General features: G+C 37.5%; 1 protein-coding gene across 2 annotated transcripts in view; it reads right to left on the reverse strand.

The window, feature by feature from the left end:
• The window catches only part of FARSB (phenylalanyl-tRNA synthetase subunit beta), a 110,319-nt gene that overhangs the window by 44,355 nt on the left and 49,891 nt on the right, over window positions 1–16,073 (reverse strand). For both annotated transcript variants that reach the window (XM_062192795.1, XM_062192789.1), the window contains exon 16: window positions 10,782–10,937. In XM_062192795.1, the coding sequence (XP_062048779.1) occupies window positions 10,782–10,937 (156 nt within the window). The remainder of the gene's footprint in view (window positions 1–10,781; window positions 10,938–16,073) is intronic.

Genomic DNA, 16,073 nt, shown 5'->3' on the forward strand with positions numbered 1-16,073 from the left:
ACAGAGGAAGCATGGGGAATTTCTTTTTTAAAAAATCTATCATCTCTATTGGCGTAATCTTACACTTGATGGTGCACTCCTGAAATTACTGCACCAGGCTGAAGCCAGGAAATAGGCATTCCACCCTGAGCTCCCATATGCGTGCAGGAACACAAGTACTGCTGCCTTCTCAGGTGTATTAGCAGAAAGCTGGATTGGAAGATGAGTAGCCGGCACTCAGATAGGGGATGCAGGAGTCCCAAGCAGAGGTTTAACCCACTGCTCTACAATGCTTTGCCCCAGCATGGAGAATTTCTAAAGTTAGAGTGGGAGAACCTTTTCTAACTATAATTCAAAACCGAGGCAATAAGGAAAAAAGACTTTTTTGAATCTCCATGGCAAAAAACAAAGTCAAAAGTTGAGGTGCCGGTGCTGTGGCGCAGCGAGTTAACACCCTGGCCTGAAGCGCCAGCATCCCATATGGGGTGCCAGTTCGAGACCCAGGCTCCACTTATGATCCAGCTCTCTGCTGTGGCCTGGGAAAGCAGTAGAAGATGGCCCAAGCGCTTGGACCCCTGCATCCCCATGGGAGAACTAGAAGAAGCTCCTGGCTCCTAGATTCGAATAGGTGCAGCTCCAGCTGTATGGCCAATTGGGGAGTGAACCACCGGATGGAAGACCTCTCTCTCTCTCTCTCTCCTCTCTGTGTAACTCTTTCAAATAAATAAACAAATTCTTTTAAAAAAAAGTTTATAAACTGGGGCCGGGGCTGTGGCATAGTGGGCAAAGCTTCTGCCTGCAGTGCTGGCAGTTAGTAAAATGGCCCAGGTCTCCTCTGTGGCACGATCTACATCCTAGACACCATCCTAGGCTCTAGTTCCCGCTGCCATTGCTAGACGCAAGGTGACCAGATGGCCTAACCACAGGTGTCAGCCCACTTCTACCCTAATGGGATTTGCTGCTGCTGTTTCCCTGGCCCCTGCAAAGATAGCAAAAGACTGGAAATAGCCCAATGTTTATCCACAGGAAATGAGTTGAATAAACTGTGGAACTGCATACAAGGAAGTTGTCAAAAGGAGAAGCTCTCTGCATCCTGCCTAACAATGCTCTCCAGGGCAGACAGTTAAGCAAAGCAAGATACCCATCAGTGTGGAATGGACCTCATTCTCAGGTGAGAGTGGAGGATAATAAACACACTCTTGCTTCTATTTAAAAGAATACCTAAGGAAAGGTAAGGAGAAAACTAAGATAAATCATAACCAAAGTGGTAGCAAGGGGATGGTATAGAAAATGGAAGAGAATTTTCTAAATGCACCTTATACAGTAGGCTATATCTAAGTGTGTGTGTGTGTGTGTATGAAGATAAGTCTTAAACAGTTTTCTGTAACTATATTATTAACAATATTGGCATTTTTATTTTGAAACTTTGATAAGTAAATAGAGCAAGCAATTAATAATAATATAAATTTGTTGGAAAGCAAGATTTTCCATGTAAAGAAAGCCAGCTATAAGGTCAAATATGTACATCTTCAAGTCCTAATATGAATTGGAAAAGTCCACATGGATTCAATATATTTTCTTTACAAAAAAAAAAAAAAAGGCTTTCTGAAGTTTGCATACTAAAAAGTCCTAGAAACAATGGCTTTCTCAGTAACAATAAGCAACTTGAATACCTGGATTGTGATCTAAATTTGATTTCTCACTAAAAGGGCCCAGAATTACTTAGTGATACAGCTGAATCCAGGTCTAAGTAGAACTAGATATGAGCCCCAAAGCCAACTATGTACAACCATTTTCTCCCATCAATTTTAATAAAACTCTCCTAACTGACAAAAGCTTTTTATTTGTGAGACACTGAGCAACAAAGAGAGCTCTCATTCATTGGTTCATTCCCCAAATGCTATCAATGGCTGGGGTCAGGGCTGGGCCAGGGCCAGGAGCTGTGAACATAATCCAGGTCTCACTTGTGGGTAGATGAATTATCACTGCTGCCTCCCAGAATCTGCATTGGATTTTTTGCAACCTATGTGCATGTGTACATGTGGGTATGTGTATCACACCACACTCCTTAGCTCAGTCCTTTCAGGTGCTCTTGAAATAACAACCCCTACTCCTACCCCACAGCACACAACATAGCAATGGCTAAAACAGGACAGAAATTTACTTATCTTAGTCAAAGCCACTGTAAGTTCTCCAGGGAAACAGAGCCTTTACTCCAAACAGCCAGCCATGTGCTTAGCAGACTCCTCCACATTTATCATCACTACGTAGGGATTTATTCAATATGTTTATTTTTCCACCTACTCATACATCTATCCTGTTAAGCCTTCTGGATGAAAGGTATACTGGACACTCAGAGAGTTTTTCAGAATACATCATTCTCTAGAAATTCATAGTGACTCTTAACCAATATGGTGAGGCACACAAATGCACCAAAACCAGGTGCTGCTAAATTCTACCAACATGTCAACTTTCTGCTGATGAAAGTAAAACTATCATACATGTAGAAGATAAAAAATGAATACGCAAAATCACTCTGAAAATCCTTTAAGCTTTCAAGACATGGGCCCTTGAAACATTATAAGCTAAAAATGAACTTCTTTTACATCTCTTTGTATTTGGGCCATGGCATCCTTTTCTCTAGGATAATGGAGGTCAAAGTCCAGTCTGGAGGCTGGAAAAAGGGAGTACCACATGGGAAATAAAAATACCTTTCTTACTCCCTTTTTTGTACACAGAATTGAATTTAAGTAACTCCAAAGTATGTACTCTGTTACAGGATGCATTTTCAGCAGGAGTAAAAACTCATTTTTGGGTTAAGGGGACATGAACAAACTGTAACTATTACAATGGTTTGGGGTCTTCTAAAGCTGAACTTTGCTTAACAAAAATCTTACTCTTTAGGATTTAAGTACTCTCATAGGGTTTTCTTAGCTATCACATAAGCAGTATTGATAAGGATGACACAGAAAATGTAAGCGAGAACAGTACTACAAAACTACAATGGGGCCAGCACTGTGGCACAGTGGGTTTAGCTGCAGCTAGTGACACTGGCATCTAATATGGGCACTGCTGGTTCAAATCCCAACTTCTGATCCAGTTCTCTGCTAATGCCCAGGGGAAAGCAGTAGAGGATGGCACAAGTACTTGGATCTCTGCATCTACATGAGAGACATGGATGAAGTTCCAGACTCCTGTCTGGAGTCTGGCCATTGTAACCACTTGAGAAGTGATCCAGTAGATGAAAACTTGCTCGCTTGTTCTCTCTGTCTTCTCTTTGTAACTCTGCCTTTCAAATAAATAAATATTAGAAAAAAACTGACAAAAATTGATGGAAGACTATCAATTGCTTAATCTTAATGTCACATTGAGAGATGGTCTGTATATGCCTCAGGACCATTTGGCTTCCTTGAGGATATTGTTTATGTGTTATCTTGGGAGCTTTTATGTATGGCATAGGCTTTGAGAATAAAAATTTATCATTTAATTCAAAAATGTATTTAACACATGATTAATTTTTCAAGTATTGAAAAGAAAAGAATGTTGACAATATCTGACAAGCAGTTAAAATTTATTTTCTCATTATCAAGAAAAAGTTAAAAAAAAAGTCATTTTTAAGAATTTAATCTGGGGCCGGCGCTGTGGTGCAGTGGGTTAACACTCTGGCCTGAAGCATCTGCATCCCATATGGGTGCCAGTTCAAGACCCGGCTGCTCCACTTTCAAACCAGCTCTCTGCTATGGCCTGGGAAAGCAGAAGATGGCCCAAGTCCTTGGGATCCTGCACCTGCGTGGGAGACCCAGAAAAAGCTCCTGGCTCCTAGCTTCGGATTGGCTCAGCTCCAGCCATTGCAATCAATTAGGGAGTGAACCATCGGATAGAAAACCTTTCTCTCTCTGCCTCTCCTCTTTCTGTGTAACTCTGACCTACAAATAAATAAATAAATCTTTAAAAAAAAAAAAAAAAGAATTCAATCTTTTTGGGGCTAGCACTGTGGCTGACTAGTTTAAGACTCTACCTGCGATGCTGGCATCCCATATGGGTGCTGGTTCAAGCCCTAGCTGCTCCATTTCCACTGCAGCTCCCTGCTAATGGCCTGGGAAAGCAGTGGAAGATGGCCCAAGTGCTTGGGCCCCTGCACCCACATGGGAGACTTGGAAGAAGCTCCTGGCTCCTGGGTTCAGATCAGCCCAACTCTGTCCATTGTAGCCATTTGGGGAGTGAAATGGGGGTGGAAGATCTCTCTGTCTCTCCCTCTCTCTGTCTAACTCAACCTCTCAAGTAAATACATAAATCTTTAAAAAATTCAATCTTTTCAATTAACTTTTGTTGAAAAATAAGTTTTGAATTGATTTGAAAAATTTTTGATGGCTATGTATTTATATAAAGTATTAACTGGCATATACAATTTGATATACTATAATTTATATTTAAAAGTATATATATATTTAAAGTGATTTTGCAGATATAATTCTAAATGTTAAAAGCTTTAAAACTTAATCTTTAATTTAAAATTTTTATTTAGTCATTGTTAATCCTGCATTGAATTGAAAAAAGCAAGCTCTGTATTTATTCATTTTGTGTATCTAGTATAGCGATTTGTAGAGCATATAATAGCTATAGAGTATATCTGTGGTTATTAAAATTTCATGGACACACGTCTCTCTCTTTTCCCATCTCCTAACCTCTGTCTCTGTCTCTTTCTCTCTCCCTTACGCTCTCCTTCTCCCTCTTTTCCTTCTTTGTCCCTTCGCTCCAGTCTGTCGAGTTTCCCTCAAATAAAATAAAATAAAATAAAATAAAATTTCATGGAAGGACAATTGACAATTAAAAATGTTTTAAAAAGATACTTAGCGGAGAGAAAATTTAAAAAGGTTGAGAAACACTATTACAACATTGTTATCAGATGGGAATGTTGAGATTAGCTAAGTCATTCACTGTGGGACTTGGTATATATAGTATTCCAAAATTTGCTGAGTACTGAAATGTCAGGTAAATCCCAAAACACACACACACACACACACACAGAATGAAGTGGACATAAGTGAAGAGAACTTTGGCTGATGCATAAAAGAGAAAATGAGGCCAGAACAACAAACACACTCATAAAGCAGACAGGCTTAAGTGAATTCTGTGATGACTGGTGAAGCACTTACAAACACTGTGGCCCATGTTTATAACTGTTCCAACTGTGTTGCAATCACCACTTATTTAATGTTGCTTTGAATCGTTTGATTCCTTCAAATAAGCTTAGGGACACAGCAGTATTTGAAAGCTTGTCTTAAACACAAAGAAGTAGAGAACTACAGAAAAGACTACTGCTTTCATGGAGTAAAAAGATCAGAAGCTTCAGAACTTTGGAACATTTTTTCACCTGATGTTATAACAGGATGTCTTTGTTGATGGTCACTAAATGTGGACAAGTTATACAGACCCTCCCCTTTAATATAGTTTACAATGCTTTTGTGTAAATCAAACCTTTGACAAATTGTTCAACTGATGTTCTTCTCATGTATTTCCAAGTTCATATTACACTAAAAACCAGTGTAACGATCAGGGAAACATCACAATTTCACCCATATTTTTTAGCATCTGAAACCTTTCACAGGTGTTGTGAGAGGGGGGAAAAAGGTCATGACCTTCAGGTCAAGCCAATGATTATTAGGTGTTACTGTAACAACAGAAGGTATCAAGATAACTACTATGTGTACATATGGTGTAGGATTAAGTGTGCATATTTCTTTCAAGGTTATTTTTAATTTTATAAAATGAGTTCTTAGTAGCATGAAAACGAATTATCAAAACTAAAATCCTAAAATTTCTCTCTCTCCATCACAGATCTTGTCTGAGGTTAAACTGAAGTTTTCTGTAGAATTGTAAATAATCAAAACTGAAAAAGGTAACAAACTAAAGAGGGAAAAAAAAGCAACCACATGCTCCAGTCAACACAGCCAATCACATACAAAGCCTTCTATATTCCACAAGAAATTATTTTTGCCACTGATTTGCCCAGCAACCACTTAACTGCTCTAAACACAAAAATGTTGAGAATTTTCTTTGCCCAGAGTGGTTTTTGAAAAGGATAAATGCATCTTAACATACATAATTTAGTTTGCAACAAACCACAAAAATGAAGAGGAAGAAGCCTAAAAAAAAAAAAAAAAAAAAAAAAAAAAACAGCATATACATATGCTACAATAATCTGATCAAATGCCACTAAAACATTCTGAGCTGAACCCTTTTGGAATCCATCAAATACTCTACAGTCTGCTAAAAAAGTTACAGGTTCTTCTTTCATTCACTCAATGATGACCTTATTCTATCACCAATTTAACATTCTACCTCCCTTCATCGTCATGGATTTAATTTGCAAAAGTGCTCAGCAAGTGAAAAATAGGTAAGAGCATGGCTTTTCACTCGAGTTGCAGTCCCGGACTTTTCTTAGTGCTTCTGCAGATACTCCACATGCTGCAGAGGGTTGCTGCCCACATAACAAGCAAGGTTACACTCCAATGTCAACACAACTCCTTGGGATCAACAATTAATTAAATGAGTTTCCAGATTTCTTTTACAACAAATAGTGCTAAGTTTCTCAAAAGGGAATCAAGTTCTGTTCCACTCACTCCATTAAAAAAAAAAAAAAGGTAGCACAAAAGGAAAGTTGGTGTCATACATTAAAAAGAACAGAACAAGGTATAACTGCCAATGTAACTGACATTAGCAGGAATCTCTGGTGAACAGATCTAGCTCAATTATAATTGCAAAGCCATCAGGGATGTTTAATTATTAAAAAGTAAACCATATGCCAAAGTAATAGAAGACAACTCAATCATCAAGAATGGCATGAAATTGTAGTCCTAGCCTATTTCTACTTTATTCTTTGATACTCTGAAAACCTTTCCTTAGCCAAAAAAGCTACATGTAAAATAACAATAAATGAGGGAAATGATACAGGTAAACATTCAAGAACAACCAAATTCTTATGTTGATAGATTGACCTAAGAGTCTGGAAAACAGGCCGGTGCCGCGGCTCAACAGGCTAATCCTCTGCCTTGTGGCGCCGGCACACCGGGTTCTAGTCCCGGTCGGGGCGCCGGATTCTATCCCAGTTGCCCCTCTTCCAGGCCAGCTCTCTGCTATGGCCCGGGAAGGCAGTGGAGGATGGCCCAAGTCCTTGGGCCCTGCACCTGCATGGGAGACCAGGAAAAGCACCTGGCTCCTGGCTTCAGATCAGCGCGATGCGCCGGCTGCAACACGCTGGCCGCGGTGGCCATTGGAGGGTGAACCAATGGCAAAAAGGAAGATCTTTCTCTCTCTCTCTCTCACTATCCACTCTGCCTGTCAAAAAAAAAAAAAAAAAAAAAGAGTCTGGAAAACAACGCTGTTCCTCAGTGGTATGTATGTATGTATATGTATGTGTGTGTGTGTGTGTGAATATACATATCTGTTTATTTGATGAAAAACTAATACCAGCTTTGCTACTGACTTATTTTGACAAGCCATTTCTTTAGGCCTTGATTTCTTTAACCATAAAAAAAAAGAATCATTAGATAATCAAAATAGACTTAGAAACCCCTAGGAGAAATGAGAAATCATTATTTATAATGACACTAATTCTCTCTGGCTTGATGGTTTTTACAGAAAGCATCCTGAGAAAAAAGCATCCAGAACTAGGCCCATGTCCAGGGCTCCAGGGAGAATCTGCAGTCAATGACAGTGATGGGGTAGTGAAGTAAAATGTCCTGTCCTTTTTAAAAGAAAACCAGTTAGATATTAAATATATATAAATGTATTTATATATACATGTTGAGTCAGGCCACCCAAAGCCTCTAAATTCCATAAATTTTGGACATTTCATAGGTGTGAAACTTTGAAACATTACTATATTCTATTATGAGAACCAATATAGATTCAAAAGGAAACACAAATCTAAGCCTGTAAATATACTTACTAAATCAAAACCAAAGTAACTACTTAGCACAACAAAACTGGACATAAAAGTCTACAATCACATTACATCAGCAGTAGCTACAGCTTATGAATGTATTGCATAATTTTAGTATATGTTTATATATATTCTAAACGAGACATCTAATTATTCACTTTGCGTGCTTATATATATGATTCAAATTATAATTTCATAAATTTAGAATTATAAAAGTTTGACTTCTAAAAAGAGATCACTATATATTAGTTGTATCATAAAAGGTTCCAAGTGGGACATATCATAAAATCTCCCACATACTGAGAGTTACAACTTATACTTTCCTAGATTTCTTAACTCAGTCTTCTCCTTGAGATAGCCATGACCACTGCTTAAGTTTAAGTCCTCACTCTCAGTGCTCTAAAATACAGTGTAATGCCTTCCTACCATTCTCTTTATTCCCTATGCTACTAAACCTACATATTGCTGCCACATTAATCCCTCTAAAGTATAGATCTACTATCACCCACCTGCTTAAAAGAAACAAAAGGAAGAAGCTTAAATTTATTCCTCCTAATTAGCTGTAACCTCCTTTCTGGCACTTAGGAATCAATATAGTGCAAAGCTCTTTCCTCATCCTGTGGTGAAACCAAACTGCACTGCCTGCTCTACACACACAGCCTGTGTTTCTGGTCATTTTTAGTTTTGCTCATGTGGCTTGCCTTGCATCTCCTGTCTCCTCCTTCAAAGGCCCATCTCACTTTGCAGATATTCAATTGCAATTTCCAGAAGTTCTCAAGAAGTTGAATTGTCTCCATGTTTGTAAACTTCAAGATACTCATCTCAGCAGCTTGATTTTAGAGTCAGGATGTGGTAGTCTTTCTCCCTGCAGGTTCCTTGACAGCAGAGCCTATGTCTTATTTATTTTTGTCTTTTTGGAATCTGCCTCATGACTGAGACCTCGGATTCATCTAAGAAATAAATGTCTAAACAACATATTGAGGCAGGAGATTCATAACATTAAGATGTTGACTTATATATATAACATTAATGTAAATGTTACATATAGCATTCCATCCAAAACAAATTATGCTGGAATTTGCCATTTCAGTTCTTTGTAATCTTTCAAGTAAGAAAGAAATTAGACCTCACTTACATGGCACAGCCTACTTCAAGAAACTTATTTTTACCTAGTTGACCTGTTTAGGAGGTGAGATTTCTGAGGAAAGACTTTGCATAGAAGGAGAAGCAATATTTCTTTTTTTCTTTCTTTCTTTTTTTTTTTTTTTTTTTTTTGACAGGCAGAGTGGACAGTGAGAGAAAGAGACAGAAAGGTCTTCCTTTTTCCGTTGGTTCACCCCCCAATGGCTGCTGCGGCTGGCGCGCTGTGGCCGGCACACTGTGCTGATCCGAAGCCAGGAGCCAGGTGCCTCTCCTGGTCTCCCATGCGGGTGCAGGGCCCAAGGACTTGGGCCATCCTCCACTGCACTCCTGGGCCACAGCAGAGAGCTGGACTGGAAGAGGAGCAATCGGGACAGAATCCAGTGCCCCGACCAGGACTAGAACCCAGGGTGCTGGCACCACAGGCGGAAGATTAGCCTATTGAGCCACAGCGCTGGCGAGAAGCAGTATTTCACATCAGCTTACAGGTTGCCACTAACCTGGATGACCAGGTCTTAAAGCAGAATTCTAGTATGCATAAAGGCACGATGAAGGCAGACCAAGGTGGCCATGGCAAAGGACCCTTGGTTCTACTCACTTATTTGCTTCACCTCAGTTCCCTCACTTGTAAAACCAGGAAACTCGACTGGATGAATGACAATATCCAGTTCTCACACTCTAGAATCCTACAAGCATAACACAAGTCTTCACCAGAATATTGCTAACGAGATTGGTAAAAGCTAGTAATTCCCTGTATTATTTCCCAATTTTATTTTTTAAAAAATAACTGTATATACTGTCAATATAAAAAGATTCATATATTCCAGGGCTATTTTCAAAGTCTCAGAATAAAAATGCAAACAATAATTAGACTAACCAAAAAAGAAATCTCTGAGGACTAAGAAAAATAAATATAAGTGAGGAAAAAAAGAAACCTTTCATCACCAAACCTCATGCCACTGCATATAATTATGAAATAATGCTTTAAAATTTAATGTGCTATTAAAAATTTAAGGTGCACATATAATTTTAAAAAACAGTAAAGTAAACAGTAAAAATCAATGGTAAAATATTTCTTTCAAGCTGTTTCTGGAATTCTTGTCTAATAAAAATCAATGTAGATTCAAGCTGCAGGGATATGAGCAGCAAAAATTTCAGAACTCTTTGGACAATGAGAAATTAGCAAATCAGGAGTACATACACCCTTTGGTTAGTTTAACTTAAACTCTCCAACGAAGATTTTACTGTACTTGGACTTTTCTACAGGAGGATCCTCACCCTTGCTCAGTTGACTTTGTGACTTGAATAACACATAAGTCTTCAGAGTAACTCTTGAGGTGTTTTTTTGCCATTTTCCTTTTCTTTTTTTTTTATGCTCCAAGGCTTTAGACAGGTGGCTTCCGAAAGCTAACTGTCACTTTAAGTCTTTTCAGCTTCCAGTTCAGACTCCTGGATTCACCATGGTGCTGGTGGCTTGAAGGTGCCAGTAACTAGAGATTATCATAGCTCATGTGGAACAAAAGTATATTGTGCAGCACTTATGAACATTCTAAGTGTCTTCTTCAAATGCCAGAGAGAAAGTGGATATTTTCTGGGAAACACTAACAATTAATTGAAATGAAGCTTTCTTTTTTTCCATACCCCCCAAATGAGAAACAACCAAGCAGGACTCAGCCTCATGGTTATATTAACTCTGGACTTGGCCAGTCTGTCTTACCTGCTGATGCTTTGATCACATATCCGCCTTTGTCTTCCCCAGAAGGTACAGCAAGCAGCTGCATAACTCTGTCCAGAAGCCCATGGATGATCTCAAACCCAGGGTTCTTGTTGTAATAAACAGCACAGAGATGCCTGTAGTTTTTTGCACCTACATCTGGAAAAATAAAAGAATTGGTCACAAAGCCACATTACAGTCATACATTTGAGGCCCTTTAATAAATTCTGAAGACCTCTGTTTTAACACAGATGCTAAAAAGAATGTTGGCTCATTTTGCTTTTCAAATTAGGATAAAGAGAAAAAATGAATTAATGTCTAGCTGAGGAAATAAACTGAAAAGAGAAAGCTGCTTACTGTTAGCACATATTGAGAAAAAGTTCTTTCAGTTTTATTCCCACAGGTTATTAGCTACTAGCCATCACAACACAAAATAGAGAATGTTTTTGACTTTCTAGATAGCCAAAGCTATTATTAAAGAAATATAAAAGTGAGCACAAAAATGGAGTAAAAGAGAAACAAACATTCACTGATAATCTACTATGTACCAGGTATTTAATATCTATCACTGTACCTATAATTTTATTCAGTTCTCCAAGACAACCATTCAAATTAGATAGTATTATCCCTATGAAATAAAAGTTCAGAACGATCACCGTCCAAAGCAAAACTAACTGGAACTAGTCATAATTAATTACATAGCTAATAAGTTATAAGCCCAGATTTTGACATGCATTATCTAATCCTCAAACCCATGCTCTTTCCACTATAGTATTATGGTGCACCCTAAAGGATTTAGATGGAAATAACAAGTATAAGGGTATTTTATGCATGGCTATATACCTAGTTAATATGGTCAAAGATGTGCATTCTTGGGGGCCAGTGTTTTGGTATAACAAGACAAGCCTGCATTGCCAGCACCCCATGTGGATGCCAGTTCAAGTCCTGGCTGCTCCACTTCCAATCCAGCTCCCTACTAACATGCCTGGGAAAGCAGTGGAAGATGGCCCAGGTCCCTGGGCCCCTGCAACAAGGAGGGAGACAAGGAAGAAGCTCCTGGCTCCCGACTTCAGCCCATCCCAGCCCTGGCTGTTGTGGCCATTTGGGGAGTGAACCAGCAGATGGAAGACCTCTCTCCTTCCGTCCCTTCCTCTGACTCGGTAACTCTGCCTTTCAAATAAATAAATCTTTTTTTTTTTTTTTAAAGGATGTGTATTCTTGAAATCTTTTTCATATGATAAACAGATGCTTTATTTTTCAAAAGTTTTCATGATGTTTGAGAATTTCATTTAAGCAAAATGGAATAAATTTATAAGTCATTTAAGTTTCTAGGCACCAAAAGTATTTTAACTTACGCAAAGTATATGACAAGTTAAACTTCTGACTGAACACACATGGAGTTTACAATGTTCAAGGCCATCTCTGTTAAACATTCCTAGACTGTGGAGGTCAAAGACAGTTACAAGGTTCGTACAGACTAAAACCTCAATAGTTATTTCCTGAATAATTGACAACAACCTGGAAAATGAGGTGGGCACACACAAATAACTAGTAAAGAAGGCCAGGGGCAGATGGTGGGTCACATTCCAAGTCTGCACCAGAGCCAGCAAAGGTAAGAAAGTGAGTACCATACCACTATCACTCTCTATCACTTCCACTTTCAAGGGTAAAGAAATTTGGTATCTAAAAGCTAATCCAAAGGTGTAAGAATACAGATCAATTCAAAATCAGGCAAGCATAAAACCCAATTAAGGCAACCACATGCATAAACTAAAATGGGGGCCTGATTCTACTGTAGGAACACAAACTCTCATTCTCCCTATCCCAACCCCCACTTCGTTTGCTGCTTGAAGGGGAAAAAAATGAAATGAAACAAAACTAAATTATCCCTTTCATACTACTGACTTGCTTCTGGGTATTTTTACCATGTGGTACCCATTTGTTGGTGTCACATGCTTCCACTTTAACACACAGGCACGCATTGAAACTACTTTGTAGTTCCATTTTTGCTGTGAGAGAATAGTCCAACAGTAATGCCACCATTCAGACAGCTTAGCAATGTAAACTGGAAGCTTTATTTTGGTAACCTTTGCCTTGAAATACATTTTTCTGATTTCTAAATTATATAAAACTTATCATTCTGATAATAGTGGCAACATGCAGATTAAAAATTTAGAATTTTAATAAACACAATATGCGATTTTAGTGATCATGGTAATTACAAAGAGTCTTCAAAAAGTTCAATGAAAATGTGTATTATACAAATGCTATACATGGATTTCAATTTCAATTTTTTTGCACCAAAATAAACATCTTATTTTTAAAAACATCTTTTAATTCTGTTTTTCACAAACTTTTTGAAGCCCTCCATGCTGTCAAAAATACAAGATTATTTTTATAATATAAATTAAGTATAATTAAGTTATATTCAACTTTATTTAAGCAATGTTTCAAAATGTTTATAGTATATAATACAATAATAGTTTTTTATTTAATTCTGCAGTATTTTTAAGAAAGGCTACTGACTTTTAAGGCCATGCATTAAATACTCTATAATAATTAGATCAACCTCATTATTTATGTGCCCCTTCTCAACTCCACCACTGATTGGCCGATTTTTCACATTTCTCAAAGACTACTACTTACTCACATTTTACTAAGATATCTCCACTACTGTAGTTGAACTGAATTAAAGGAGAAAATAACCACATATTCATTTCCACCCATTCCTCTCTGGAAAACTGTTAGGAATAGTAAAACTCCCATTTCCTAGTATTTTGCACTGAGAGACCATATTACATCACAGGAAGTTCACAGACTGCACACCACAGAATAAGAACTATTTAAATTTCATGCCAAAGCTAGGGTTTGTTGGGAATGCCTCGGTTCTTTATAACTCAGTTAACAGACCTCTTGTGTCATGCCATCAAACAATTCTGCTTTTTAAATGGGCCTGCCAAGTATGTCAGCCTAAATTATCTATGTATTTCACAGACTTCAAAGTACTGCCTGGAGAGGGCTGATCTAAACCACCCCAAAGGAGGGGTGGCTAGCTATGATTCTATAAGCCAAAAGAACGTGCCAAATGCTGTTTCAAAAGAGAAAAAAAGAATGGCATGTTGTCCCCTAGTAGATGACTACTGCATACAACTCAAAGTTTAGAAACTGACTCCTGCTTGCTATAGATTCTCTTTCATCAAACTATCAATGACTAGAAGCAAATGAGGGGTGTTTGGTTATCACATTTAGCACAGAGTACAAAAGGGCTATCTTCAACAGACCCAATCTGTCACTACTCGCACAATTACCTAGAAGTCCAAATGAAGATGCTGGCAAAATGCCCACTGGGAGACCAAAAAGGCTTCTGGATAATCAGGGACTGACTTTGAACTTCAGATTCATATTCATATTAAGTTCAAAAACTAAAACAAATCACCTTAATTTTTAGGTCTACTGTATCCAATGAATTTATTTAATATTGGTTCCCACAACAATTGTAACATTGCATGAATAATTTCAACACAAGCTTCAATGATTTACAAAAGCTACACCTACTAGGGCAGGTGTTGAGGCGCAGTGTGGTAAGTCACTGCTCGGGATGCCTGCATCCCAAACTAGAGTGCAGGTTCAAACCTGGCTGCTCCACTTCTAATCCAGCTCCCTGTGAAAGCACCTGGAAAGCAGCAGATGGTGGCTTCAGTGCCTGAGTCCCTGCCATGTATGTGGGAAACCTGGATGGAGTTCCTGGTTCCTGGCTTCAGTCTTGCCTAGCCCTAGCTGCTACAGCCACATGGGGAGTAATTCAATAAATGGAAGACCTCTCTCTCTTTCACTCTGATTTTCTGATAAATAAATTTTTTTAAAAAGCTAGATACAAGTACTCTGTAAAGATATTACATCTTCAAATATCATACTTAAAGTAGGGAGATAGCGACCTTTCTACATTCTTGGTAGATCTAGAAATTTGTAAACAAACTAACAAAAAAACCCTTTTGTAAAAGAATTTGACAAGTTGTCAAGTATTTAAATGTATATACCTATAGACTGATAATTATATCCCTAAAAATAAATATTTGTACAGGAGAACAAGGATATTCATTGCGACATTTTAGCAAAAATCTGGTAACAATGTAAATATTCATCATAACAGTCTGAGTAAATAAGTAACAATGTATGTACATGATAGAATATTATACAGCCATTAAAAGGATGAGGAGATAGAATGTGTACACAGGTAAAAAACAAGGTACAGGATAGGTGAAGTGTAATTACATTTGAGTAAAACTAAAAATTATTCCTCTCTATGATTATATATGGAAATATAAAGCACAGTTACATATACATAGGAAAGTCTGGCAACTAATTCTAAGCATAGGATTAGTGACTTGTTTTTAAATAGGAAAATAATAGAATCACTTGTAAATCAAAAATACAAATTCATGGAAGCTCTTAAAGATACTACAAATATATTTTCAATTTTAACAATTTACAATTTTCTTTAAAATGCTTCTAGATTAGAGTATCAAAGTATAGACTTTTCTTTTTTTAATAATGCTGAAAATCTAAGAAACAAATGGGAGGGGAAAAAAAAATCTATGACCTTTTCAATGCATGAAGAAAAAAGTTAGATCCTTGTGGGTTGGCTTTTATTTAGTTACCATAAACCTGGAATGAATTTTTATCTATTAAAAAAATACAATATTCAATGCATGACAGAGCACATTATACTCACGTTAACAGATCTTAACTATGTGGAACCAAACATACTAAAATAACTTTCTATATTAAAAATGATGTATTTACACAGTTAAGATGCCATCACATATGCGAATGATGCTACTTCAAAAATTGTTAATGTCAATGCTCCTTACACCCATATTTTTTAAATTATTAATTGGAAATTCTACATGCCAGAAATATGAAATAGTGAAATTAAATTAATCCAGATTGATGACATAAGCTCTCTTCAAAAAACCACATTCCACATGTGGATGCTAGATAATCTTCCATTATTTGAGGGCTCCAGAATTAATGGACAATTTCTCAGAACTGAAATATTTCACAAGACCTTAATAAGAACACTTTTAAACAAGTATAGAGACATACGAAAAACTGTAAATATCTGAACTCTATATTTTAGTAGCTCACAAGGCAGCTATATGAACACTGACATACATATATGGTACAAACCAACAGTAAATTGAAGGAACAAACCAAATCATAAAAGCACAGTGAATGTTATGTTCTGCGGTGGCCATGGTGGTCAAGGGAGGAGAAAGGAATAAGAATCTTAAA

The sequence above is a fragment of the Lepus europaeus genome, chromosome 1, assembly GCF_033115175.1.
Source record: "Lepus europaeus isolate LE1 chromosome 1, mLepTim1.pri, whole genome shotgun sequence".
NCBI classification, from domain to species: Eukaryota; Metazoa; Chordata; class Mammalia; order Lagomorpha; family Leporidae; genus Lepus; species Lepus europaeus.